The sequence below is a fragment of the Sinohyriopsis cumingii genome, chromosome 4 (genome assembly GCF_028554795.1).
Source record: "Sinohyriopsis cumingii isolate HCF-2022 chromosome 4, ASM2855479v2, whole genome shotgun sequence".
Classification (NCBI taxonomy): Eukaryota; Metazoa; Mollusca; class Bivalvia; order Unionida; family Unionidae; genus Sinohyriopsis; species Sinohyriopsis cumingii.
The window spans coordinates 67,991,781-68,018,316 of record NC_142964.1 but is presented as its reverse complement, the minus strand read 5'-3'; the positions used below and the strand labels follow the sequence as shown (position 1 = coordinate 68,018,316).

Sequence of the window (26,536 nt, the reverse complement as noted above, 5' to 3'; positions counted from 1 at the left end):
AAGGTTTTCATACATGTACTTTATTGGTAAATGTCCGTTGTATCGAGGCTAGATATGAAAGTAAAATAAAAGATGTTCATTAATGTCCTTTGTTGGCAGTGTCCTTTATATATAAGTAAGATGTGAGAATGGACATAAAGAAAAGGTTTTCATACATGTACTTTATTGGTAAATGTCCGTTTTATCGAGGCTAGATATGAAAGTAAAATAAAAGATGTTCATTAATGTCCTTTGTTGGCAGTGTCCTTTATATATAAGTAAGATGTGAGAATGGACATAAAGAAAAGGTTTTCATGCATGTACTTTATTGGTAAATGTCCGTTGTATCGAGGCTAGATATGAAAGTAAAATAAAGATGTTCATTAATGTCCTTTGTTGGCAGTGTCCTTTATGTAGAAGTAAGACATGAGAGTGAAAATAAATAAAAGGTGTTCAGATGTGTACTTTGTTGGTAAATATCCATTGTATAGAGGCTAGATATGAGAGTGAAATAAAGAATAAAGGTCAGTGAATGTCTTTAATGAGCATGTTTTGTTAATATGGATATACAGATATGCTTTTTTAACATGTATGTATATGTTTTGTTAATATGGATATAGGATATGTTATTGAAATAAAGAAGAGGTTCATACATTACTTTATGAGCATGTGTCCTTTATATGCAGGTAAGATACTGAAGTTAGTAAGTCCATGCATGGCCTTTATGAACAGGCATCCATTATATACAAGTAAGTTATGGAACTGAAATAAAGTAGAGGCCCATACATGTTTTTATGAACAGGAGTTCTTTTTAAACAGGTAAGATATAATAGGGAAATAAAGAAAAGTCTGTAAATGTCCTTTATGAGCAAGTGTTCTTTTTATAGAAATATCTGCTGCAGGTTGTTGACTGTAGTTAGATACAGCAACTAAATTTCATGTAGAAATCTATCAAATCCTAAATAAACATCAAACCTACTAATAATTACACTGAAATACAAAATATTTTGCTTACATAGAGAATATAGATATTTCTTGAGCAGATATGCAGAAATATTTCACAAGGTAAGTGGAAACTTATATTGTAATGAGTGATGAAGCCACAAGTGACATTACAAATTTATTTACACTTCCGCAGTGGATTATTTCTGTATATCTACTCACAAAGATAAGTTTTCTTTATATCATGTATTTTTAAAAGGCCAAAACCATCCATTTCTGAGCCAGTGTGATTAACAGCTGCATTACTGCATCAATACAGAAAATTACAGAATTTTACAATAATTTTGGGACAGCAGTGTTATGCAAATTTAGCTTGTATTATGCATCATGCTTCAGATTGTGAAAATAACGACAGAATTTGTATGAAAAATGAAGATATTGGGGGTGGGGTAATAGGTTATGCACAGATTTACACTGTTGGGGCGGTGTAATGTAGAAATATCACTTAATGGTTGTATCACGGTTCAGAATGTTGCTTCCTTAAACAAAAGATCTTAATGATTGTGAGTTTACTTGTAAGGGTTTTGTTCTTTATTTTGTTTATTTTTATCTCCATATGTGAATGTTATGCTCACAATCTAGTTTGATAGCAGATGCTGCATTAAAATTTTGATTGTGACTTAATTTGGTTTGAAACATATTCTGCAAACTCTTCCTTTTTCAAGTGTTAATTGCTATGGGTTACATTTTTAGGTCATCTGTATAAAGACCACCTGTCTATCAAGGCCATTTTCAGCTAGTCCCAAAGAGGAACCACTGTACAAACTGACAAATGAGAACTATAAGGAACGATTTGTACAGAATCATATTGTTGCCAGAAACAGAATTACAGCACCCTGACTTGGTTTACGATACAAACCATATGTAGTGTAATGAACATTACCGCCGTGACAAATTTACAATGCAATTGCTATGCATCATTTCCCAGATGAGAGGTGTGCTTTATGTACGGTAATATGTATAACGTACTTATCTAGGACATGTCTTTCAGTGTTTTGCAAGGGAATTTTTTTACCTGCATTGTGTATAGGAACAAGCTGACTCAAGATGTTTTGACACCATGTGATAAACAAATTCGGTGTGTATTGTAACCTTGTAGGATTATTTTGTGACACTCAGTAATTATATGTTCACCTGCTTTTGTACTCAAGGTAATTTTCAAATAAATACTTTCAATGTTGATTCTATATGGTTTTCTATTATTCTTTCTAATCAAACGCTAGACAGGAGGACCCAAAAATATTGTAACCCGGATAAAGCGTTACATGTAGAACAACAGTTAATTGTATTTAAAGCTATTCAAAGTCCTACAAGAGATAGATATGGTTTTGATTCTCTGACCATTATTAATATCTACCAGCTTTCCTATACTTTCTCTTGTCTTCAAGAAAGCAATGTTGTGGCCTATCCAGACTTGGTTTGCAGCAATAGTTTTGCTTAAAACTATTTTCGGCTCAATCCAGAAGGCACTTTTTATTCATTGTAATATCGCTTCAGCAATGCGTGGACACGTGCATGTGCAAACATTCAGATCGAGATAACTCGATGTTACATGTAGAATGACCAGCCTAAAATTTAATTTTAATATTTAAAATTGAATCTATTTTTCAGACAGATATTGTTGTTAAGGTAGAAAATATTATGAATTATAATTCTTTCTTTTCCCATGCAGGTAAAGGATCTTGTGGACCAATAACAGAAGGCAAAAATTTGGTTGTCATAATTGGTGTTGCTGCAGGTGCTACAGTTGTTATTTTAGTTATTATTGTGGGAGTCATAGTGTACCGTAAACGGGAGGGTTTGCATAAACACAGTGATGAAAAACCAGAGGTAAGACATTATTTGGGAAGACCCTTTTGACCTTAAGTCATGCCTAAATTACTTGCATGAAAATAATTTTGTTCTTTTTAAAATTTGAATTGTGTTTGTGCATGTGTGTGCAGTTATTTTTATTATTATTATTATTATTATTATTATTATTATTATTATTTTCCCTTGCAAAGTATGCATCTAATTCTGAACAAAGTATGCATCTAATTCTGATAATCTTCGACCAACAGATCTTGGTCTATGCCATTTGCTGTAAATCATATAGAACTAAAAGCATAGACCCATTTTGCAGGCGCATTATAGGATTGTAGATATGGGTGTCTGCTGTTTGCTGTAAGTCATATAGAACTAAAAGCATAGACCCAGTTTGCAGGCACATTATGTGATTGTAGGTCTGGATCTATGCTATTTGCTGTAAATCATATAGAACTAAAAGCATAGACCCAGTTTGTTGTTACATTACATGATCTTGGTCTGCTTGTTGCTGGTTATAGTATTGAAACAAATACTGTAATGATAGATTATGATGATTATAGAACTCTTTAACATGAAAATATAACCTAGGTCTATTCTTTGAGAAACAGAGCCAATTTTAATTCGTTTTTTAATTTCTCAGTACTATCTGTAATTTACATTCTGAAGTTATTTTATACGCTCACAATCCACCAAAATTATAATTGGTTTTGTACTGAAATTATCTGAATGTCGAAATTGCTATTGTAAGAAAAGAAATTGAAATATTTTAATATAAGAATCAAATGAAAATTATTTTTGTTGGTAATATTTGTATCTAAAGCAGCCTCAGTACCCAGAGTATGAAAATATTAGAGAATAGGTTCGTTCATTTCTGCTTCAGATACATTACACTGTTATAATGTTTGGAGAACAGCCACTGCCTTGCAAATCCAGCCCATAAAGTGAAAAAATATGTTAATTACTTCATTAGCTTTTTAAATAATACAAAGTTTGAAGCATACACTTATCAACATATAGGTCAGACTAGCGTGGTCACCCCATAGATGGTGGGATTGACACCAAATCCTGTCATTTGTGTTACTATTCTACCCATGGTTGGTCATCATTTGACATGGGAAGTATACCCTGATGAATTTCACTTGATCTTCATTGTAAATGAATATTTTAGTTTCAGGTGGTCATTTTCACCAGAGTAAAGCTAACCAGTGCCTTGTAAATTCACAATTCTGATGGTTGATAGTGGTCCAGTATATTCTGGACTTGTCCTTATTGTGTCTTATTTCAAATAATGGTTATATTTATTCTTAGTAATTATATTTTTTTACTATAATTCCATTTAGCATATATTTAATTTCTTAGCTCTCATTTCAGTATAAGCTTAGTATGACTGATTTTCCCAGTATATGCCATTGTTTTTGTCTCTTTGATTACAGTTAACAATGGGGTAGAATTAAATGTGAGGCTTGTCATAGGATTGGAGCTGTCTGAAGATAATCACCCCCTTGCATTACCTACATATGGAATCAAATCATTCTGAGTATAAGGTATTAAATCTGAACTCAGTAGAAAGGAAGGAACAAGCGGGCATTGATTGTGGTCAAACAGCTGTCCTGGCGTGGGGTGAGAGGTAGATAGTAACCATAAAAGGATTTTGATGCTATCAGCCTCATAACTCAGTAGTGAACTTCTTATTGTCACCTTCACTTTGGGCCAAAAAGTCACTGATTAATTAATAAAAGCCTTGGCATTCCATGCCATAGCATACCCTCATAAAACCAGGTGAGTTTTGACTCAGTATGGTGACCCACATGGACCTGTTTGGAATATTGGCTACGATGATTTGTCTCTGCATAGCAGATACTAAACCTTAGGACCTTCTGTCAGTAACCTTGTAATTCATTCACTCCAATCTTGGAATCATCTCATCTTAAGACCATTGTTACTGGTTCTGAGTAAACTGTCTTCGTGAAAAATCTATTCCCAGACTTGATATTTAAACGCCCACTCACACCTGTTCAAGACCTGGCTTTGTCAATAAGCATACTCTAGTCTTGCGTATCATCAGGTACAGCCTGTGTTTCAATTCATTTCAGGGGGCTTCTTTGTTGCCCCACAATCTGACATAATGCATGTTCAGAAATTTCTGAATAATGTTGTGGGAAGACTTATCATTCAGCACATCTACTGAAGAAATCTCATGGCTCTTGGCCCAGAGTTCTGACCATTTTCACCTGCTCCATGAATGTCTATCTATAAAATTTCCTTAATCCATCAGCATTATCAACTAAGAAGGACCAGCCTCCAGTCAAACAGTTCCTGCAGCCTGGTCAAGGTGCTGACATTTTGCACTGATTGGAAAGGAAACTTCAGAACCCCGGTATCAACAGGGTTATCTTCTCACTACAGTCAAAGTTCCAACTGTAGACAGAGATATTTCAGGCTTGTCAGTATAAAGCTATCTTCCATTTATATGGATTATCCATGCAACAACTTGTTTGCATCACTCCAACTGTTGATTCTCTGTTTGATCTGGTCTTTATGCCTGTTTTTTTTTTTTTAATCACTAGCCTGTATCCCACCATTGAGATCTCAAATCAGTCTCAATCATGTCTCATGTACTTCACAAAGCAGTAAGTACTCCCTTTCCATTGCCATAGAATCTTCCATGAAATGCTAGGTCATAGAGATATATGCCTTAATATCCATATCTGCCCTGCTAATAAAACAACACAAGGCTACACTTAAATCTCATCCTTTGTTTTCTATTCTCCCATTCCACAGTCATTTTGAAGAGATCAAGAAGGCAAGCCTCATGGAGACCCAACATTTCAGAATTCATGCTTTATTTTTTAAGACAGACCTGAGAAATAAGAAGGCCCTTTTCACAAGGAAACCCTCTACCAAGCCTTACTGTTAAGCAAGGGCCAGATTGCCAGAGCAAGAAACAACACAATGTCTAGCTCAAATGCACTGGAATTCTGCCCACAATACATACAGGCACCAAAGTTGAAGATCCTGAGGTTGACGCTCAGCAACATCCAAGAGGAATTCACTGTGGTTAGCTTAAATCCCCAGAATGCATATTCACATTGACATGCCTTCCTGGACATTTTTGAGGTTTGCTTGCAGAGATGCTATTAGAATCTGAGTCCATTTGTAAATGATGGACCTGATTGTGTCTCCTCCAGGACCACCTCCACATTCTTGACATCACACTCTGTGTAAAAATTCTCTAAATAAAAAAGTAGCAGGGTTTTGTAAAAAGACTAAATCCCTTGTTTATCCTCAGATTTCTTTTCAGCAGGGAAAGATTCAAATGTATCATGTTCCAGCTTTTCACTCTCCTTTACATGCACTTTAAATATTTTCTCAGTTGAGTTCTCCTTCCTCATGGTTGTGCCCTGACAATCAACCTTCTGTTCTCTTGAGAGTCAGAATAAAATCAAGAATCCCTTTGCCCTTTGTGGCTTTGACATATGGCTGCAGATCATCCTGCCTTGAACTGCATGCAGAAGGCTCCTGCTGATGATCAAATTACCTCATTGGGGGCAGAAACTTTACCAGGTAGACGAATATGATCAACATTAAGGATTATGCGAGGTTGCATCTTGGTCAGTGGAAGGACCTATTATAACTTATAGCAGGCATTCAGTACTTATGCAATAACAGGGTTTTGTTGTTTTAGGAACTATACATGCTTACCTAAAGAGAAAAAACCCACAGCCTTTAAATCATGACAGAAGACTCAATCTTGATTGGACATTCTTGTTCTGGGGCCTCGAGTGACTGAATGGTCTAAAGCACTGGCCATCATGGATCACTGCCATCTCACCTCTGTCTACGTGGGTTCAAGTCTTGGGTTCGGTCAATGTTTGTATGTGAGAAAGCTTGCCAGTAGCTTCTCGTTGGTCAGTGGTTCTTTCCTGGGTTTTCCCAGGTTCTTCCTCCACCGTTTATACTGGCTGCAATGTATTGCCTCTCTTGTGTTGAAAAATGGCGTTAACTCTACAACAACAACAACAACAACATTCTTGTTCGTCCAACTCTGCTTTCATTAGTTACCAATGATGGCATAGAGGATCCAAGTCCTCAGATCTCTTCCATCATCTTTGGAATTTTCCCAAGTGATGTGATTATAAATAGAAAACCAAGTCTCTCAAATCCCAGACTAGCTCACTGTTCTTAGACCAGCAGACTAACAGCATCAAATGATTTCATCTTTGATTCACTAACTTATCTGCACAGGCTTCAAGTGATTAATCACAAAGACCTTATGAATTTTTTACCCATGTCAGCCCATACGGGTTAGGACAGACACTGCTAACATATAATTCAAGAGAAACTATTCCATTGCTGATATTATTCAATCCATGGGGTACAGGACTGATTTGACATTCTCCAGTTTTAAAGACCTTTCCTCCTAAAGGGCTAAATGAATCCTTTTGGGATCTGTATCATTAGATAAACATTTTACCTCGCTTGGGCATTCAGACGCTTCATAGCAATGTGGATTTCTCTGCTTTCATTGAATTTGTAGAAATGAAAATTGTTTTCTAAAATCATGTTCCTTCATTGATATGTGCTAACTGTAGCTTTAGAAGAAATTTAAGTTACTTCATATATGTAATAAGACTGTAGCCAGGATCATACTTGCATAAGGGGATTTACACTGTCCACCTCTTACCTATTCACTGAACATATTATGATTGTGTAAAGTGTATGAAGAGAAAATACTTACCCAATCTTAATACCTTAGGATAACTACCTCACAAATCCAGCCCTCCCAAATACTACTTTTAGCTAAAGGGAGCTAAAAGCTGTCTGCCATTTGGCAGGCAGGCAGAGTGATATCCCCTTATCTGTAAGGCTTGGCAGCACAGTGTAAGAATATCCTAGTCATTACTTTCACTCATGCCAGAAGCTATGTGGAAGATATATCACTACAAGTTGGAGTTTTTCACTTATAAAGAAAGTATACTCCATCTATATTTCCAGCTTTTTTTATCTTTCCATCATGACAAAGTTCTGCCTTTACAAGTTGCCACATTTTGTCGTTGTCACTGATTTAGGTACTTGCATGTAGAGCCTAAGCAACTCACAGTCAGTTATTGCTATACATATTTTATATGTGCAAGTCTCTAGTGCTCATATAACTCCTATAGATGTGTAATTCCTTTGCAATAGGGAACATATTGGTGAGTTTGTATCCGAGGCTTTTGTAGTGTGCGGGTGCCAACTTTAATGTATTTACTTGTATGGGTGGTCTCTGGGCCTTTGTCCCTACAAGTATTTCCTCAAAATGTATTTCATTTCACCTGCTATATTGATCTCAATAATGGTGCCTCAGTTCCTTTTGACGTGAAGGTTTTTATGTGTGTAATGCAGACACTGACATATATTTCTGTATTTCTTTCATTCTGGTCAAACAACGCTCTATACATGGTTTATTCAGTCACCTCTTGTGCATGAATGTTTCTATATGTGACCCTTGAGTCATGTTTATCTGCATAAACTTTAAATCATATTTAGTGACCACTTGCATGTGTGCATTTATTGCTGCTCTGAAGAACTCCTTATATATGTATATAAAGGTGAGTTCTTTTACTACAGTATTTGTAGCCTTGGAATGCCATGCTTCAATGATTCTACCTGTACAGACTGTCCTGACCTTCCCTGCAGGTAAGTATTGTCATTGAAATCATATGCTATCACCTTTTCCAGGTAACCATCTTTTGGTATAGCTCAGCCCGGTATTCAAACATCACAAACGTTTATAAATAGGCTGTATTGTCAGTTTATTTTATCTCTATGTTTCCATGCCTCATTAGATTTATCAATTTCAAGGTTACCCTTTTAATGATTTAGCTCTGTATGGACATTGTGTTCTAAGACAGGTACAGGGCTACAGCTTTATTCGTTTTGCTCTATTTTTTCTTGCAGATTAGAACTACAGGCAAAGCACAAACAACATACAACTTAGACCTTGTACGTCACCATTCTGCACTCTGATTTTTTCCTCAGTGGGAATCTTTATGGAACAAGGGAGATAATTAAACTTACCCTTTTGCCACGAAACATCAGACATTGACATACTTGGAAACATCTCTGGCACCCAAGTCACCACCACAGGACTTATTAATTTTGGAACTCCCTATACCTTGCCTCCTTGAGTTCTGAGTTGATTCCTCCTACAGAATGGGATGGAGCTAACAAATAGCCATGTTCCCTCTCATTCAGCAGACATACGGACAGGTTACATGGATCAAATATACCAAAACCCGTCCCCACTGATGATCCTAACAATATCCTCCTCTCACTGATGGCCTGTTTCCATTGTACCTGGCCTGGTCTGTATACTAGGGATTATGAAGTGCTTAAATATCAAAATTACGGGCTCAAGTCAATAACCAGGCTTCCAGTACATCGAACCTGACTTTTGCAGACATGTGCAGATACCAGTCTAAATTGTACCACCTCATGATAATCATTCGGCACAATACCATGAAATGATCATCACATCTCAATTTTATATACTCTGCCACAAGAAGAGCCTCTTTACTCAGTGACTGTCTTGAAGTTACAGTTCCTCATTCAGGGCATTTCTACAAGTTTAGTGAGTGACAGACCTCGCCACTCTTGACCAGTTAAGTAATGCATCACAGGGAACCTTAGCCTCATGCCACACAACCAAGATGATGTTGTTCTACCAGTACCGTCATCTATTCTACCCTACGTAAGGGCACAGGAAGATTCTACCTTCTGAGCCTCCATTGAGGATGTTTTCCTGCCCCTGGAGCTTTGACCTCCTCCTCAACAACATGCACCAGTGCTCCAGCATCTCTTGATCTTATGACAAATGGAAGGTTTTGACTTTAGTTACATTCTCAGTCTAAAGGGAGAGCTACAAACTTTCTGGCCCATCTTCATCATCATTTCGTCAGTGGTTCTAACATCTACACTCCCACCAGATTCTCGTTCAGAACCCCAGCACTGACGGTGATCTTGCTGTGTTCGGGATGACATAGCCACATGCCATACGAATGGATCAGATAGCCTTTGTTGTTGAACTTTTGTTCTCTTGGGCTATCTTCCAACCAATGGAACATAACTTATCTTCTCCCTCTCAGAATACCTCAGGGTGTGCATGGGAGTTGGTCTCAAACTAAGAGCACTGCCTTTATCCTCTATCTTTTGTTTAGCATCCCGATGGATAAAATACATATACAAACCACCAGGGAGACATGTTTCCCACCCTTTTGCAACCACAGCTTTGATGCAGGGATAGTATAGGAAATCAACAAAAGGACCCAAAGGCGACTTATAAAAAATGAACCTCTGAAAGCTGTCCTATCGAAACTCCACCAGTCACATACTATGCAGGTATATCACTGAGAGTGTTCTATCGTTCATTCCATACCTTTCTTTGGTTCCAATGACAAATGACTATGCCTGGTCATTGGCCTAAGCACCCTTAGTCTATTTATCAACGACCCTTGGTTTCCACTGGAAACACCACAGTACATTTTGAACGATATCCATAAGGGAGACTTTGCCATTAATGTGGGTTTAGATGGCACTTGCCTTCATGTCTCTATTCATAAAGCTCCCAGGATGTTCCTGTGATTTGCTTACAACATCATACGTCAATTCAGGACACCCCAATTGAGGCTTAACATCACCTCCGGGGTCTTCACTTGTCTGATGAATCAAATAATGGCACATATCCAGACCATTTCTATGTTGGCATTCTCAGGTTACAGGGACAGCGTCATGCAGCAACATCAGCTCTAACAAGCCATGAAAGTAATTGTTACCAATCTGGACTTCTCATCAACAAGGATAACTCCAACCTGGTAGCATCTCAATGATTTGTTCACCTGGGTACGGACTTAAATACGCAGGCACCATATTTTGTCTCCCTCAGGATCAGGCATTGTAACTACCCTCAAACTTTTGAGGAATTCTATCCACATGGGATTGCTTAACATGGCAACAGACATCATGGTCCTAGGTCACCATCTACTGCATTGCCGCTATTTTTTCTGCATGAATATTGTCAAGTTTGCCCACTGGCTCATTCTCTCAGCATCTGCACCCAACTGAGGCCCCATCGGAAGAATTGGGAGCAAACTAACTTGGCTCACGACGAGTATGCTTCTACATGTCCACCTGCTTCAGATTACAGTCTTCACTGATGCAAATATGAAAGGCTGGTGAGCCCGCCCACTGCCATCATTTCGGGACCCCAGCGATACATACTTTCCCCAAGAACAACATCTTCATATGAATAATTCTGGAGAGGACAGCCATTGTGAAAGCCTTTCATTGGGTGCCTGAATACTTAGATGGAAAGAGAGTTCTCATTCTGTCTGACAACTCTACAGTGGTGACTTATCTCAACAACAAGGATTATCTCAATCTTACAATGGTGTTTTATCTCCACGAGAAGGAGGATCCCAGTCTCCAGATGTTTGCATCATGGTGTGGGACTTATCTCAAACAACAAGGAGGAACTAATACCTACAATGGCGATACACTCTCTCAGCCTCCCCACAGTTATATCTATAGGGAGTGTGCCTTCTACTCTGATAATAACTGGGATATTCTTACACTGTGCTGCCAAGTCTTAAATGTAAGGGGAGATCACTCTCCTCAACCGCCAAATAGGTCGGCAGACAACTTTTAGTCCCCATTAGCTAAAAGTAGTATCTGGGAGGACTGGATTTTTGAGGTAGTGGTAGTTCTTCCAAGGTATTATGATTTGGGTAAGTATTTTTGAAGAAACATATTTTAATAGGAAAAATTGGTTTTTAAGAGGAAATCTGGGATCTGATTGGACTTTGTACAAGTCCGAATACTAAATTTCAATCAAGATTTTTCTTAAAGCTCTTTAAATAAACTTATATCATCTGTCTCTCAGAAAAGTTCTGTGATGACTGAGGTCTGCACATGTTAATGAAATGATATTGCATCTGATTGGGGGAGAATGTTGCATTTATAGACACTATATTTTTCTTCTGATTTGTATAAAACTTAGTAAATAGGACTATATCAACAAGATCATGGATGAGTTTCATGAGGAGTAAGATTTGTGCATGCTAATTATGTCTCTATCTTTGCACATGTCTTTTATCAGACTATAGTAAAATAGGTAAAATCAACATGGTATTCAGTTTGGAGATAGATTTGATAGGGTTGTGTTATCACAAGTGTAATGGTAAACTGTTAAATTATGTACTTGGTTTTTTTTGCTTTTTTTGCGTTACTGTTGTTTGGGGTTGGATTTTTGTTGTTGCTTGAATATGAGGAAATTTGTCTAAAAATGATATTTAAAGGATTGTGCACATAATGTATGTTAGCCATTGTATCTCTCTTCATTCATTGACAAGGCATGAGCTTTCAGTGTTTCATAGCCATTCCATTTCTCTTCATTCATTGACAAGGCATAAGTTTTTGGCCATGTGTCAGAGCAATGGCATCTCTCTTTATTCATTGGCAAGGCATACGTTTTCAGTTGTGTTTCATAGCCATTGCATCTCTCATCATTCATTCCAAAGTCTTATTTAGATACTGTCAAACTCCATTTTAGATACTGTCAAATTCTTATCTAGATACTGTCAATATCTTATTAGATACTGCCAGTCTTATTTAGATAATGTCAAAGTTATTTTGGTACTGTCAAAGTCTTATTTAGATACTGTCAAACTCTTGTTTAGATACTGTCAAACTCTTGTTTAGATACTGTCAAACTCTTGTTTAGATACTGTCAAACTCATATTTTGATATTGTCAAACACAAATGTAGATATTGTAAAACTCTTATTTAGATACTGTCAGTCTTATTTAGATACTTCAGTCTTTTTTAGATACTTTCAAACTGTTATTTAGATACTGTCAAATTCTTATTTAGATAGTGTCAAACTATTATTTAGATACTGTCAAACTATTATTTAGATACGGTCAAACTATTATTTAGATACTGTCAAAATCTAATTTAGAGACTGTCAAAGTCTTATTTAGATACTGTCAAACTCTTATTTAAATACTGTCAAACTATTATTTAGATACTGTCAAACTATTATTTAGATACCATCAAAGTCTAATTTATTCTGATAGTGAATCACTAATAAAACATGCAACAGTATAATCACTAATAGAGTCATCCCCAAAATAATGTTGTATGAGGTTTATGCCATAATGAGCCGGATTATTTTTGTAAAAGTTGATGTCGTCATTTTATTTAATATTTTTTACAAGTGAAAAATTCTTAAAGCAAACAAAGGTATAGAATAAAATGTATTTAAAAGTCATAAATAGTGCAGATATATAGCAAAGATATTTTGTAAGTGACTTATAATGATTAGAAAATAATAAACAGAAAATATAAATGTTTGATATTTTGATCAAGAACATTTATATTAGGACAACTTTATATGTTAGCAAATCTGTTAACTACAGTGCATTAGACTCAGAAGTAGTAGCCTTGCATTTGTTATTATTTCATTTCAGTCATCCCCTACTGATAATGACACAGATAATTTGAAAGACGTACAACTAAAGCAGAGGGCATCAAACAGTCAGTACAGCTCGGCTAATGAGCCATTGCTACCAGATAGTACAACAAACGGCAGTTCTGTAACTACACCACCACCAAAACCACCACGAACATTCAGTTTCACAAAGCAGTAGACTATTTTGAGTTGGCAAATTATAATTCTTTCATCACCTACTTCAAGTAGAGTGATAAAGGAAATCAATGTTGCAACTTAAGAAACAACAGAAAAAGTGTATTCTGTGGGCAGATAAAAGTCAATCAGAATACCTTGAAATTTGTTTTATTGTTAGGCACAGGAGGGAGAAATGATCAATGTGCAGCTTATTTTGTTAAAATCTTTTGTTTGTAAAACCAAAGTATTATGTTAAAAATTAATTGGAAGGGTGAAACATGAAAATATTTATATTATTCATATAAGTAATTTTTATTCTATTAAATGGAGGCTATGTTTGTATATTTACTGGTATTGGACTCTTTCACCAAAATTTTGCAGTTTTCCGACATTTATATGTGATTCATTCACCAGAATTGTTGTTTTCGAACATTTATATGTGACTCATTCACCAAAATGGTGCAGTTTTCCAACATTACATGTGCATCTATTACTTTCATATTTCCTCATATACAAATTAAGACCAGCTGTGTACAGTATAGACCCAGATATGACCCATCCATCATAAAACATTCAATTCCAACTTGTGCTAAACTAAATTCAAAAAAACAAAGCACAAAAATTTAAACCTTCACAATGAACAAAATCAAATACTGTATATCAGTCAGGATTGATATTGCGAGAGCAATTTAGTTGTAACTTAGCCTAATGCTATTTTATCATCGTCCACCTTATGACATCATAAACTTGATGATGTCACAACTGCTTAACAGTTGGGATAAAAAGGAATTAATTTTATACAAGCAAAACACAAGGGTTGTGTTGTGTGTGTATTCCGCCCCCCGAGACTGATATCTGTGCATTCTTTAGGCAAATACAGTTTGGGCAGGCTAAGACCATCTGATCTGCAGGTGCATTATACAACAGCAGATCAGAGCGTATGCTGCTTGCATCCTGTGCATATTATATTAAGCAAATAAATACAGTATTGTGTAATATTAAATATTTTGAGAATTATGTAATGTATTGTGATTTTGTTCTTAAGCTTTGACAACGTATAGTTATGTTTTTCTGTCCATTTCCAGAAATAACTTGTGTTTTCTTTATTAAACAGTGAGTGCAGTTTTATCAATGAGCATAGTTTGGGGAAGTGCAGTGGGTGTAAATGACAGATTGTTGATATCCACGTACATGTCAAACAAACATGAACATAACTCAGAACCAATGGATAACAGTTACTGACCAAGGATGTTATTGGTTACATACGAGTCATTACATAATCTTAGGCTTGCTGAATGTGTGTTGGAACATGCAGATCAGTAAAGCTCTGACACCTAGATGATGGTCATTTTGTAGCATTTAAATACTGTAAAATCTAACTAAGTTAGAAGACCACTCCTGGGACTTGAAAATGTGGTCCTATTCCACACATGATCTTAGTTTCTAGATCCACAGAAAACTGAGGAAGAAAGTTCTTTTTTATTGTCAATCATTTAAGCATGGTGGTCTTAAATCTGGAGAAGTCATAATGATTTTTGCTGCAGTTGCTATTTCAACAGTTCTCAACAAGTCTTCATGAAATTTTCAGTGTATAATTATTTAGCTTACTTCAGTTGGGGTTGATGAATAAAAATATGGACCAAATTATAAAATAATACACTATTGATTAGGTCAAGGAAACACTGCTCTGGCAGTTGGTCAGTTTCAGTCTTAAATTCAGGTATTGGTCAGTTCCAGCCTTAAATTTTATAAGATTTGTGATAATAACTTATTAATTGCCTTGACATTTGGTTGGTTTGAATTTAAAATGTTCCTATTGGTCAGTTTCATTTTAAATTTTGCTCATATTTGTAGATAATAACTCAGATGCTGCTCTAAGTTTGTCAGTTTCAGTTTTAAATTTGTGCAGGTTTGTAGATAAGAACGTGAAGGCCTTTGGCAATTGGCCAGTTTGAGTTTTAAATTTATCAAATTTTGTAGAGATTAATTCTGATGTCTCTGGCAGTTAATCAGTTTCAGTCTTAAATTTGCCCATATTTGTAGATAATAACACGAATGTCCATTATTTGATCAGTTTCAATTTTGAATTTGCCCAGATTTATAGATAATAACTTATTAATGGCTTTGACGATTGGTTGGTTTAAATTTAAAATGTTCCTGTTGGTCAGTTTAATTTTAAATTTGCCCAGATTTGTGGATATAACTCAGATGCTGCTCCAAGTTTCTCAGTTTCAGTTTTAAATTTGTGCAGTTTTGTAAATAAGAACTTGAAGGCCTTTGGCAGTTGACCAGTTTCAGTCTTAAATTTAACAAATGTTGTACAGATTAACTCTGACGTCTCTGGCAGTTAATCAGTGTTATTCTTAAATTTGCCCATATTTGCAGATAATAACTCGAATGTCCATTATTTGATCAGTTTCAATCTTGAATTTGCCCAGATTTATAGATAATAACTTGAATGCTTCTGGCAATTGTGTAAGTTTAAATCTTAAATTTGCCTAGATTTGTAGAGAAATAACTTGAATGTCTCAGCCAATTGGACAGGTTTCAAACTTGAATTTGTCTAGATTTGTTGATAATAACTTGAATGTCTCTGGAAATCAAGTTCTGGCTACTTTTCTTGAGAGAATGACCATGGATGACTTTGGGTTATCACTGAAAGAGTTCTTATAATGTCTGGTTGGTATTAAACAAAAATGGTACTGATCAGTGATCTGAAATTCTTGTTATTTTTGCCGCATTTGAAGACACGCTGGTTGTATTGAAGGAATATTCACCAAAACACTTCTCACTCTATTTAGTTGGTCTTTAGAAATGAAAATTGTGCCAATGTGACCTTTCAAAATTTGAACAATTATAACAGCCACTTCTCCATACTAACATTTTATAAAAATTATTCAATATATAGTTATTTCTGCATTAAAATGGTGTGGAAACAACTTCCGAAATGGCTGCCTTTTTGGCATCCAGAAGACCTTTATATGGCTACTTCTACTGAATGATGGTCTTAATGGCATGGCCTTTTCACTTAAACTCTACTGTAGCAATTTGTAGCTAATTCTAAATGAAAATGGAGTTCATCTGACCACCATCAGTGTGTCATAGTTACCATCTTGAAAATCTTATTATGTCTACTGCTTATGCATAAATGAAGGCATTGACAGAGTTTTTACAAAAACACTTCTAGAAAAATTTAATTGGTTCTGAATGAGAATGGTACAAATTGAACTATGAACATCTACACTTTTGTGAATGGAGTTTTGAAAACCAGACTTTATTGACTTTGGAATTAAGTCAAAGGTCATTGCTTGCATTTTTGTACTTCATTTAGATTATGAACACAGTCACTTGTACATGTACAAAGGAATGTTGACCAAATTTGTATTCAGTTGCAGTCCAATTAACAAATTCATAGACAGCACTCAAATATTGATTTCAAGGTCAAAGATCATGAATCAGGATTTTATTTATACTCACTTCTGAGCATAATAATGCAAGTATGAATGGATTTGTATCCCTACCTGAATCTGCAGTGTAAATGTTTGTGATGAATGCTGTGAATGAAGCCACATGGATAACTGGGTTTTTCTTCTCTTCCAGAAATGTATTATCAGTTTAAACAGACTTAGCAATAGATATATCTGACATGGCCTGATACAAGTTGAATGTCAGTGGTGATGACATCAGCTGTAATGTCAACATGTAACAAAATATGTTTGTTACCAATTTTTGTTATGTTGGAATATTAGAGATGGTTTTAGTACTCAGTAGTTTAAAAAACCCAACAAACTATCTTGGATTCCTGGGAATTCTTATCAGCCATTGGTTGAGTATGAACCTGAACCTGTTATATATATATATATATATATATATATATATATATATATATATTCAAATTAACTAGCACTTTGGAGAATGTTGCAAAAAAGTGTTTGCACTTTATATTTGCTGTCATAACTAATCATTATGGAACATACATATTTTTCAGTGGGTACAAGTACATATACACACACACACACACACACACATACACAACATGTGGCTGCCATACTTAAAATCAAAACAAGATGATTATAGCAAATATCCAGACTAATTGTTTAGCAGATGGCAAGACCTAGCTTCCACTTTTTCTGATGAAATTAATGAATTGTCAAAATCATTGATGTTATAGTTCTGCATTTAAGTTTTCTGTGAAAGATTTTGCATGTTGTATACATTGCAGGAATATAATCTTATTATATAACATAATATATAATCTTTTACTATAATTTTATACTGCTAAAACAATGTTATTAAGGATGAAAATACTAAAGTGCTTATCTTTTTTGAAATTTTTTAATTGTATGTAGCTAAGAGTCTGGCCCCGGCCGAGTCATGCCAAAGACTTACAAAAATGGTACTAACAGCTGCCTCGCTTGGCATTCACCATTAAGAGGTTAGTGTTCGGACTGGTCGGCCTGGTGTCAGGATAATGTGACTGGGTGGGACATCATGCTACATGTCTGCGGCATGATGCCCCTGTGCTAGACATCACTATAAACTGCCACATTGCAGACATCGTAGCGATATGACTGAAAAATTGTTAAAGCTACGTTAAAAATCAAAATCACATCACATCAAATCACATCACTAAGAGTCCGGCAATACAAAAGCAGTTAAAATTGTTTGCCTGATGTGCATCTTCCTTGGCTACTCTTAGGTGAATATCTATTCCTGTGCAAGTGACATTACAGTACCATGTACAAGACAATGTACCCTATTGCTAATTGTCTACATGAGTATTGAATTTTTTTAAAAATTAGCACAGACTGAAGGTGACATATCCCTCTTATTAAATAAGGCCACTGCTTTGAGAGACCACCTATCTTTAGAAACCAGGTTCTCAAAGCACAGGTTGATTGAATATTCTTAGCTGTAATTAGAGACCACCTGTCTTGAGAGACCATTTTGGCAAAAGGGTTGGTTTTTCAAGACAAGTTCTGCTGTGAATGAATTGTTATGTTTTTACACAATTATTTAAGATGACATCCAGTTATTAAAACAGAAAGCCTGTGTGTCAGATTTATGGTAGATCATTAAGTGATAATTTCCCAAAGTCATAATGAATTTTCATTTCATTTACTTAATTTTTTTTATTTACATTATCAAAAATGTGACAGAAGTTACAATACTATTACTTTTTTTCACTACTTTGTTTCTGAGTTTTGAGTGCTGTACTGTTTTCATATCAGCTGATCAGTGATATTATAATGTAATGATGATTTCATTTCGAGTGGTACAGTAAATGTTTATTTCACACATTAAACATCCATAATGTAACAGAGACTGTTCCCATTGATGATGTTTGTTTTGTTTACAAACTTGTAATTATGTTTTTATAGTTGATGTTTTGATTAGCAGTGTTTCAAAAGAAATACTAGACAGATCTTCTTTGGGAGATACACCTGTAATTTGTCACATTGTTTAATTAATTCATATACAAATGTATTTTTAAGTGGAGAAATGCAGGAGTTATGTGCTTGTATATATACAGTTATTTGAAGATAATCATTTCTAGTCTTTCATTTTTCATTGTATATAGATTTTGCAGTGCTGTCACATTTAGTAGTTTTTCAGAGTATCCTCAGTCATGTATCAACACATATACTATTATTGTGCAAAGTTCAGATCTAAAACTTATTTGTTGAGGATTTTTAGAGGATAAAGCTTTTATTTAGATATCTAGATATCGGCTGAATAGTTAAAATTGTTTATTTTCTTGTATTTTTATAAATCCTCATATCCTGCTAGCCATTGTTCTAAATAGACTTTTTGTGTATTTTGCATACACTTTTTAAATAAAGAAGTGAATAATTCATGGTTTGAAAGTAGTTTATTGTGACATAATTTAATAATTGACCAGATAGTTTCTGAAAATATTTTCTTCAGTTACACAGTAGGAATCTACCATAATTCTACCATGATGTTCAAGGCTTGAAATGAACCCATCCCTCGCCTTTAAAAAATTTTGGTAAACTGCTTATCAAAATAACATTTCTAAAAAAAATATTAATAATTGACTAATTTTTAAGAAATGTACAAGGTAGGCTGCTGCAATCCCACCCAATAACACCCAGGGGCTTATTGTCAATGAGAAAAGTACAAGATAGGCTACTACACTGCCAACCCCACCCCACCCCCAACCACCCCACCCTGAGGCTTATTGTTAAACAAGAAATGTCTAAAATTGTCAAATTGACTTTATCTTAAAAAACGACAGTGATAAATGGTGTTAATTCATGAAAAGATTTTATTTTCATTTTCTTACATGATGCAAAATTTATTGCTGCCTTAACACTTTTCCAAAATATTTGAGTTTGCTGCAGAGTCCATGTTGGGTACACACTAAGTCTAAAATAGAATGCACACTTAAACTAAATTATTGAATATACACTCAAACTCTGTTGATGCCTCTAAATTATTGAATATACACTCAAACTGTGTTGATGCCTCTAATCAGTGGGAGTTTACTGCAAAGTCCATGACATTTGTGTGTGTTGATGCCTTTAATCAGTGGGAGTTTGCTGCAAAGTCCATGACATTTGTGTGTGTTGATGCCTCTAATCAGTGGGAGTTTGCTGCAAAAGTCCATGACATTTGTGTGTGTTGATGCCTCTAATCAGTGGGAGTTTGCTGCAAAGTCCATGACATTTGTGTGTGTTGATGCCTTCAATCAGTGGGAGTTTGCTGCAAAGTCCATGACATTTGTGTGTATTGATGCCTTTAATCAGTGAGAGTTTGCTGCAAAGTCCATGACATTTGTGTGTGTTGATGCCTCTTATCAGTGGGAGATGAATGTATAGTCATTGTCAGCATTCTACTCTAGTTGTAAATTTGCACAATGTGGGAGTCACGCCATTTGGTTTTCAACTTTTTATTGGTCAGTCAACATTAATATTAACGATTAAATGATATGGAATGGCTTCAATTTTTATTTCAAATATGTCTAGTACTGGTTGATGATTCCGGTGAGATAAGATAGTGTGTAAATTGACATTTGTTATGCAGATGCTTCTGTTCATCAAGTACTGCCTGCCTAGACTCTGACACATTCTGCCTAATTAACATGTTCATATTTTGGCTTGCTTCAATTTTTCTTCTTTTTGTCCATCATTAATCCGTAAATGCTATTTATAGCACAAATACCTTTAAGTATCCTTTAAGTATCCTTTAAGTATCCTTTAATTAATAGACGATTATTTTGATATTGGTGGTATTTATGTATTTTTTCTTGTTTTCTTAAAGCATAAGCCATCATCCTGTGTATAATTTCACAAAAAACAATGGTGTAATCTTGCTGTTACTCAGCTCAAGGTAAAATTACGACTTTGGGTTTGATATCTTATTGTTAAAAGTTTAATACTTTTAGCAGTAAGAATGTCCAAAATTCCTTAATCACTCTTTAGCTACTGACTCCATTTTAAGAAGATTCCTCAAATTGAGTGCTAACTCGAACTAAAATATTGAGTTCACACTAAAACTAAAAGATAAAATGCACACTCAAATTACTGAGTACATGATCAACTAAAATGTTGGGTACACACTCAGTCTAAAATAGAGTGCACTCTTAAACTAAATTATTGAATATACACTCAAACTAAAATAGAGTGCACTCTTAAACTAAATTATTGAATATACACTCAAACTAAAATAGACTGCACAAAATATTGAGTACACACTCAAAGTAAATTATTGAGTATACAAAGTAAAATATCAAGTACATGCTGAAACTAAAATATTTGGTACACTCTCAAATGTAAATATTGAGTACACACTTGAACTAAACTATTGAGTACACATTCAAACTGCACAAACTAAAACAGAGTGCACACTCACGCTAAATACTGAATTTACACCCAGACTAAAATATTGGGTACAATCAAACTTAAATCCTGAGCGCACATTGAAACTACACAAATTAAAATATGGAGTACACAAAATAAAATATTGAGCACACTCAAACTAAAATATTGAGTACACACTCAGACTTTAATATGAATACTTGAAATGCTTGAAAATTTAACATCCAGGGGTTCTTCAATGTAAAGACAATTTTCTCATGATAGCTCAAGTTTAGTCTTGTATATTATTAAATCATCTCAATTTTTCTGCTACTTGATATATTTTGTCTGAAGTAATTCTTGGCTGATAAGAATTATTTATTATTGAATCTTTCCCGGTGATTAAGATCAGGTGGCCAGCCAGATAAATTTATCAAAGGTATGGAGTGGGCTTATGATCAGACTTTGATTTCCATGGTATTATTATATATTATAACTATTGGGGTGAGCTTCTCAGCAGGTGCTAGTTTTTAGTTAATTACATTAATGTGGTTGCACATTATACATTCTCCGTATTATATTTTTGTCTGCAACATTATCATTTTGACATGGTCATAAATAACATTATAATAAGGGAATACTTTATTGTGAAGAAGCACTGTATATTATGGAAACCATGTTCACTTTTGAATGAACATTCTAGCTGAAAATTCTGGGAAAACTAATTGGCTTGAATGTACACATGATCAGTTTTTGACAGTTGATGATGAACAGAAGAATGTTCTTGTTTGTTTTAAATTGATGATTTTTTCAAATGTCAGTTAAATTTATGACAGTTTAAGATAAGTTACATGTATTTGATATTCCTGTGTCCAGACTTGACTTTGAGTGCAAAGATGTTTATTGTATAATTGAAAATGTTTTGTTAAGAGGGGGCTTGTTTACAGTCTAGAAATGGTGAGGAATATTTATACTTTGACCAGTTTTATTACCAGCCACTGAATTTAAAGCTTAGTCAAATTTGACAGTTTTGGGGGAAAAAAACATAATCTGTAAATTTAATTTTGAAAATGGAAATCAATTTTTGGGCTGTTTTTTTAGTGCTTTTTCTTTAATGTTAATATTACCAGAACTATCATTACTGTTGCATTAAGGATTTCTATACCACATTGTGAATAAGGTATTACCATTGTTTATATGTTGCTATAGTTGTCAGTCACACCCTGATTGCATTTTGCATTCTAGTTTTCAATATTTTTCCTGCGTTGCCAACCATTCATATCACTTAAAATTTATATTTTTTGTAATGTACTGGATAGATAAATATTGTTACACAGATAACGACATGTACACTATATTAATTATCTTAACAAACTTTAATAAATTATCAGCAAAGAGGAGATTGGTAAAGATGAATAGTATAAAATTTGAACTTGTGATAATTTATATTTTAAATAATAATTAGGGTTCTATACATTGTAACAAAAGAGTAGTTAACATATTTTGAATTTTATTAGATGTTTTAAATATTTTTTGTAATGCTTTTCTCATGTAGTCCTGCATTGCTTTGTGTAAAAAATCGTTCATCTTTGTGTAAGTCTGTTGCGCCAGGTGCTGTGCCATATTAGACGTCCAAATGTGATATCATATATTTGTGGTGGGAGTTGTTAGCAGTGGAACAACTTTAGTAGTTTAGGAGCTTCGATATAATTTCATAAAATTACATTAAAATTAAAATTGCACATCCCTTATGAAATAAACTAACTGGCTAAGGGCACAGATTTGTCATGGATTCTGGTTATTATAAGCCATGTGTTTGAAATCTCACTTTTATGTTACAACTTTTGAAAGATCCACATGGAAATAAGAAATCCATATGGCTAAGAGGTTATTAACCAAAATATTTCAATTAACCCAAACCAATTATAAAAACTAATACAGGTTTTTAAAACCTGTGTTTATATGTATAATGAATAATGATAATGACTGTTGTGACACAGATTCTGTGTAAATGACTCTGTTGGGACACAGATTCTGTGTAGGGTTGGATTCTTTGTCCAAGACACTGAAAGTTTTGATCAAAATATTAGAGATTTCCCTGAAATTTTTATCAAAAATGTCACTTAAATTTCATTGAATTAACAATGAAATTTGAATGAAATAGTGAAATTTTAGAGCTACTATAGACTATTTTATTGAAAATTCTGCAATTTTTCAGACACTTCAGAAGGTTTCAAATTCAATAATGAATATCAATTATACAGCACTTTATTAGCCACAATAATATTTCATTATAAATGAAACAAAATTATTCAGTTATTTTGACACAACATACTGAAGTTGTACTGTACACTGGACTTTTGAATTTATAGTCTCTTGAAGTTGAATGAGATTTTGATTCATGAACAATGTTTATTATGATATCATTACACTGATTTTCATTCAGAATTCTAACACAGCTAGAATATTTTGCTAATATAAACAATAATAGTTAATACCACTCATGTCATTGAAGGATGATTATACTTGTGGGCTATGAAATCAACTTAGCAAAGATATGACTATCAATGGTAGACATGGGTATCTGGCAATGATATCTTCACTTCCAAACCACTGGTCTATACATTGTCCCTCAATTTCTGGAAGGGTATCAGTTTGGAACTGTTTAACTTTCAAATCTGGTTGAATTGCTTTTCACTGTACACACTGTACACACTATTTTTAGAGTTAGGAGTAGTTCAGATCTTTAAGGCAAAATTTGCAGATTGCTTTTCCTGCCATTTTGTTTTCTTTCAAATTGACCCATTACATTCCCATCAACAACGTATTCAAACCATTTTCATTTCCACACATTTTTGAAACTGTTGTTCATGTGAGTGCCACATGCTGAGAGTTCAGAATGCCATCGTAGCAAGCAATCTCATTCCCATCAGTTTCCATTGTGTGAAAAATCATTGGGCAAGTACAAAATTCTGACCATTTAGAAAGCTCTTTACAGCAATCATCTGTTAAATAATCTATGTTACCAATACTATTATAAGGGTCATTGTGGATTGGGACTGAACAGACCATTATTTGAAAACTAGATCAGAGACTGAAAAAAACCCATCCCATAATAAGGGAAAATCAGATTTCGGTCAGAAGAAAAGTGGAATTCTGCTTTAAAGTGGTTAACAATCTTTTTGTCAAACCCAATTAAAGTTATAAATAAAGAAACATATGAAGAAAAAAATGTGTAAAAAAGTTGTTCGAAACATGAACAATAAAATTACAATTATTAGAAATAGGAAATACAAGTTTTGCTGAAAATCAAAATGTACGATAAGAAAAAAATATTAAATGAAATGAAGGTTTTCTTTATATCAGTGAAATAGTATTGCTGATTTATATTTTTTTAAAGACATTTCAGTCATTTAGAATTTCATTCACAAAATATCACTGACATTTGAAGTTTTACCAAAATCTCAGTGAAATCTCAATCACAAAATCTCACTGATATTTTCTGAACTTTTGGTAAAAATCTCAGTAAAATACCATTATTTGGATGAAATAAGGACATTTTAGTGAATTTCAATTAAACTTCACAGAGGTTTCACTGAAATTCCAGTCACATTTTCACTCTAGCTAGCTAGTTAACATTGTAATGAAGAATTTTGTTTTTCCATTAAAATGTTGAAAAATAATACAATTAGTGTAGCTTTGTTCAACTAAATTCTACTGTACTATTGACAAATAAGCCATTAAATGTTTTCCTTTGTATTTATTTTTCTTGTCGAATATACACTTGTATATTATATTCTTTTTACAATTTGTTTAAAGAACTTGTTTTGAAATCTTGTATGTTTTACAGTCTGACTCCAAAAAGTTAGGAACCTCTTTGATCATTTTCCTTCAATGTATAAACTTAAAACCTTAACAATTCTAAGTTAAAAATCCATCTCTCTTCTTTCAGCATGTTTTCTAATTTCACAATTCCATGCCTTATGCTACAGAAAGCTGTTTTAAGTCCATGTCATGAGACAGATTTTTACAGAAATGGTGGAATCCTGTTCATGGTGAAGTACCAGGAATCCATGCTTAAATTACATGTCCTGCTCATGCACAACCAGGTTCATGAATTTTTCTTTAATAAATCCACACAGATTCCTTGGAAACACCAGGCAGATTCCTGTTCATGATTTCATATGGGTTCTTTAGTTTTCATCATGAGAATGTATATGGTGCTTCTTGATAAAGAATTGGACCCAAATCTTACTAACATTATCAAAATTTCTCCTGAAGTTTACATTTTTTACATGATCTCTTATGGTACAGATCTTGTAAAAAGGATTTAAATGAACAAAACTTTCGCTGGATTATAATGTAACATGCCTTTGTATTATCACAAAAAAGAATAAAATCAAGGAAGTCAATAGATTTTTGTCTCTGTAATAAAGAGTTTTTATTTTCAGAGACATTCAGGTAAAGGAAGTTATAGTAGACCATGGTGTGTTCCAACTGGCCAGTGTCAGTTTCATCATCATAGAAAAGAACGTGATAAATTTTTAATTAGAGCAAAGTACTGTTTCAGTTTGATTATTGAAACTGCAGCTTAGTTTGTGTCTGAGAACTTAGCTGCAGTAACTTTTGTCCCTCATAACGGTAATTGGATCACAGTAGTCCATCATGATGGTAATTGAATCACAGTAGAAGTAAACATTTCATTTTATTCTCAACATCATAGAATGGTAATTGGGAATTTGCTTTGTTTACAGTGGATTTGTTTCAGTTTAAACATCAGAGCTAATTTTGCAGAGTGGCAATTTAAAGCACCAATTATATTAATATAAATTACCACCATTTTCTTTGAAAATGTAATACAAATAATTGTGAACTAGAGTGTCGTTTGAAATGAAATTCACTGAAAGATATGTGCCTTAGTCAACCTGTTTAGGAGTGGTTGGTATTTACAGTGTGGGAGGTGGAGAGCAGTTCATCATGAGTGATTATGATTCTTTTCTTCACTCAAATATTAAATATTAAATACACTAATTGGTTGTGAAAAGGTCGTTGGGGAATGATAATTAAGTTTGTAGTTCTTATGAAGTCCGGCATGTAGATAACACCTTTATTGTCAAATATAGTTGTTTTACAATAAAATATGCATGCATGAGGTTTATTTCCACACCAATGAAACTACATTCAGTATTTTACATCTGTACTACATAATTTAAATTTTTAAAACAGTTTGCTTTTCTCAACTGAAAAATAAAATGGAATTGAT

At 34.2% G+C, this 26,536-nt stretch overlaps 1 protein-coding gene and 1 long non-coding RNA gene across 5 annotated transcripts in view; one reads left to right on the top strand and one right to left on the bottom strand.

Moving 5' to 3' along the window:
• The window catches only part of LOC149801387 (contactin-5-like), a 61,238-nt gene extending 35,553 nt beyond the window's left edge, over nt 1-25,685 (top strand). Inside the window, exons 7-8 of the mRNA XM_089955460.1 lie at nt 2,654-2,811; nt 13,296-25,685. Coding sequence (XP_089811586.1) covers nt 2,654-2,811; nt 13,296-13,475 — 338 coding nt within the window. The 3' untranslated portion in view covers nt 13,476-25,685. The remainder of the gene's footprint in view (nt 1-2,653; nt 2,812-13,295) is intronic.
• The window catches only part of LOC149801385 (uncharacterized), a 147,942-nt gene that overhangs the window by 33,726 nt on the left and 87,680 nt on the right, over nt 1-26,536 (bottom strand). The window lies entirely within an intron of this gene.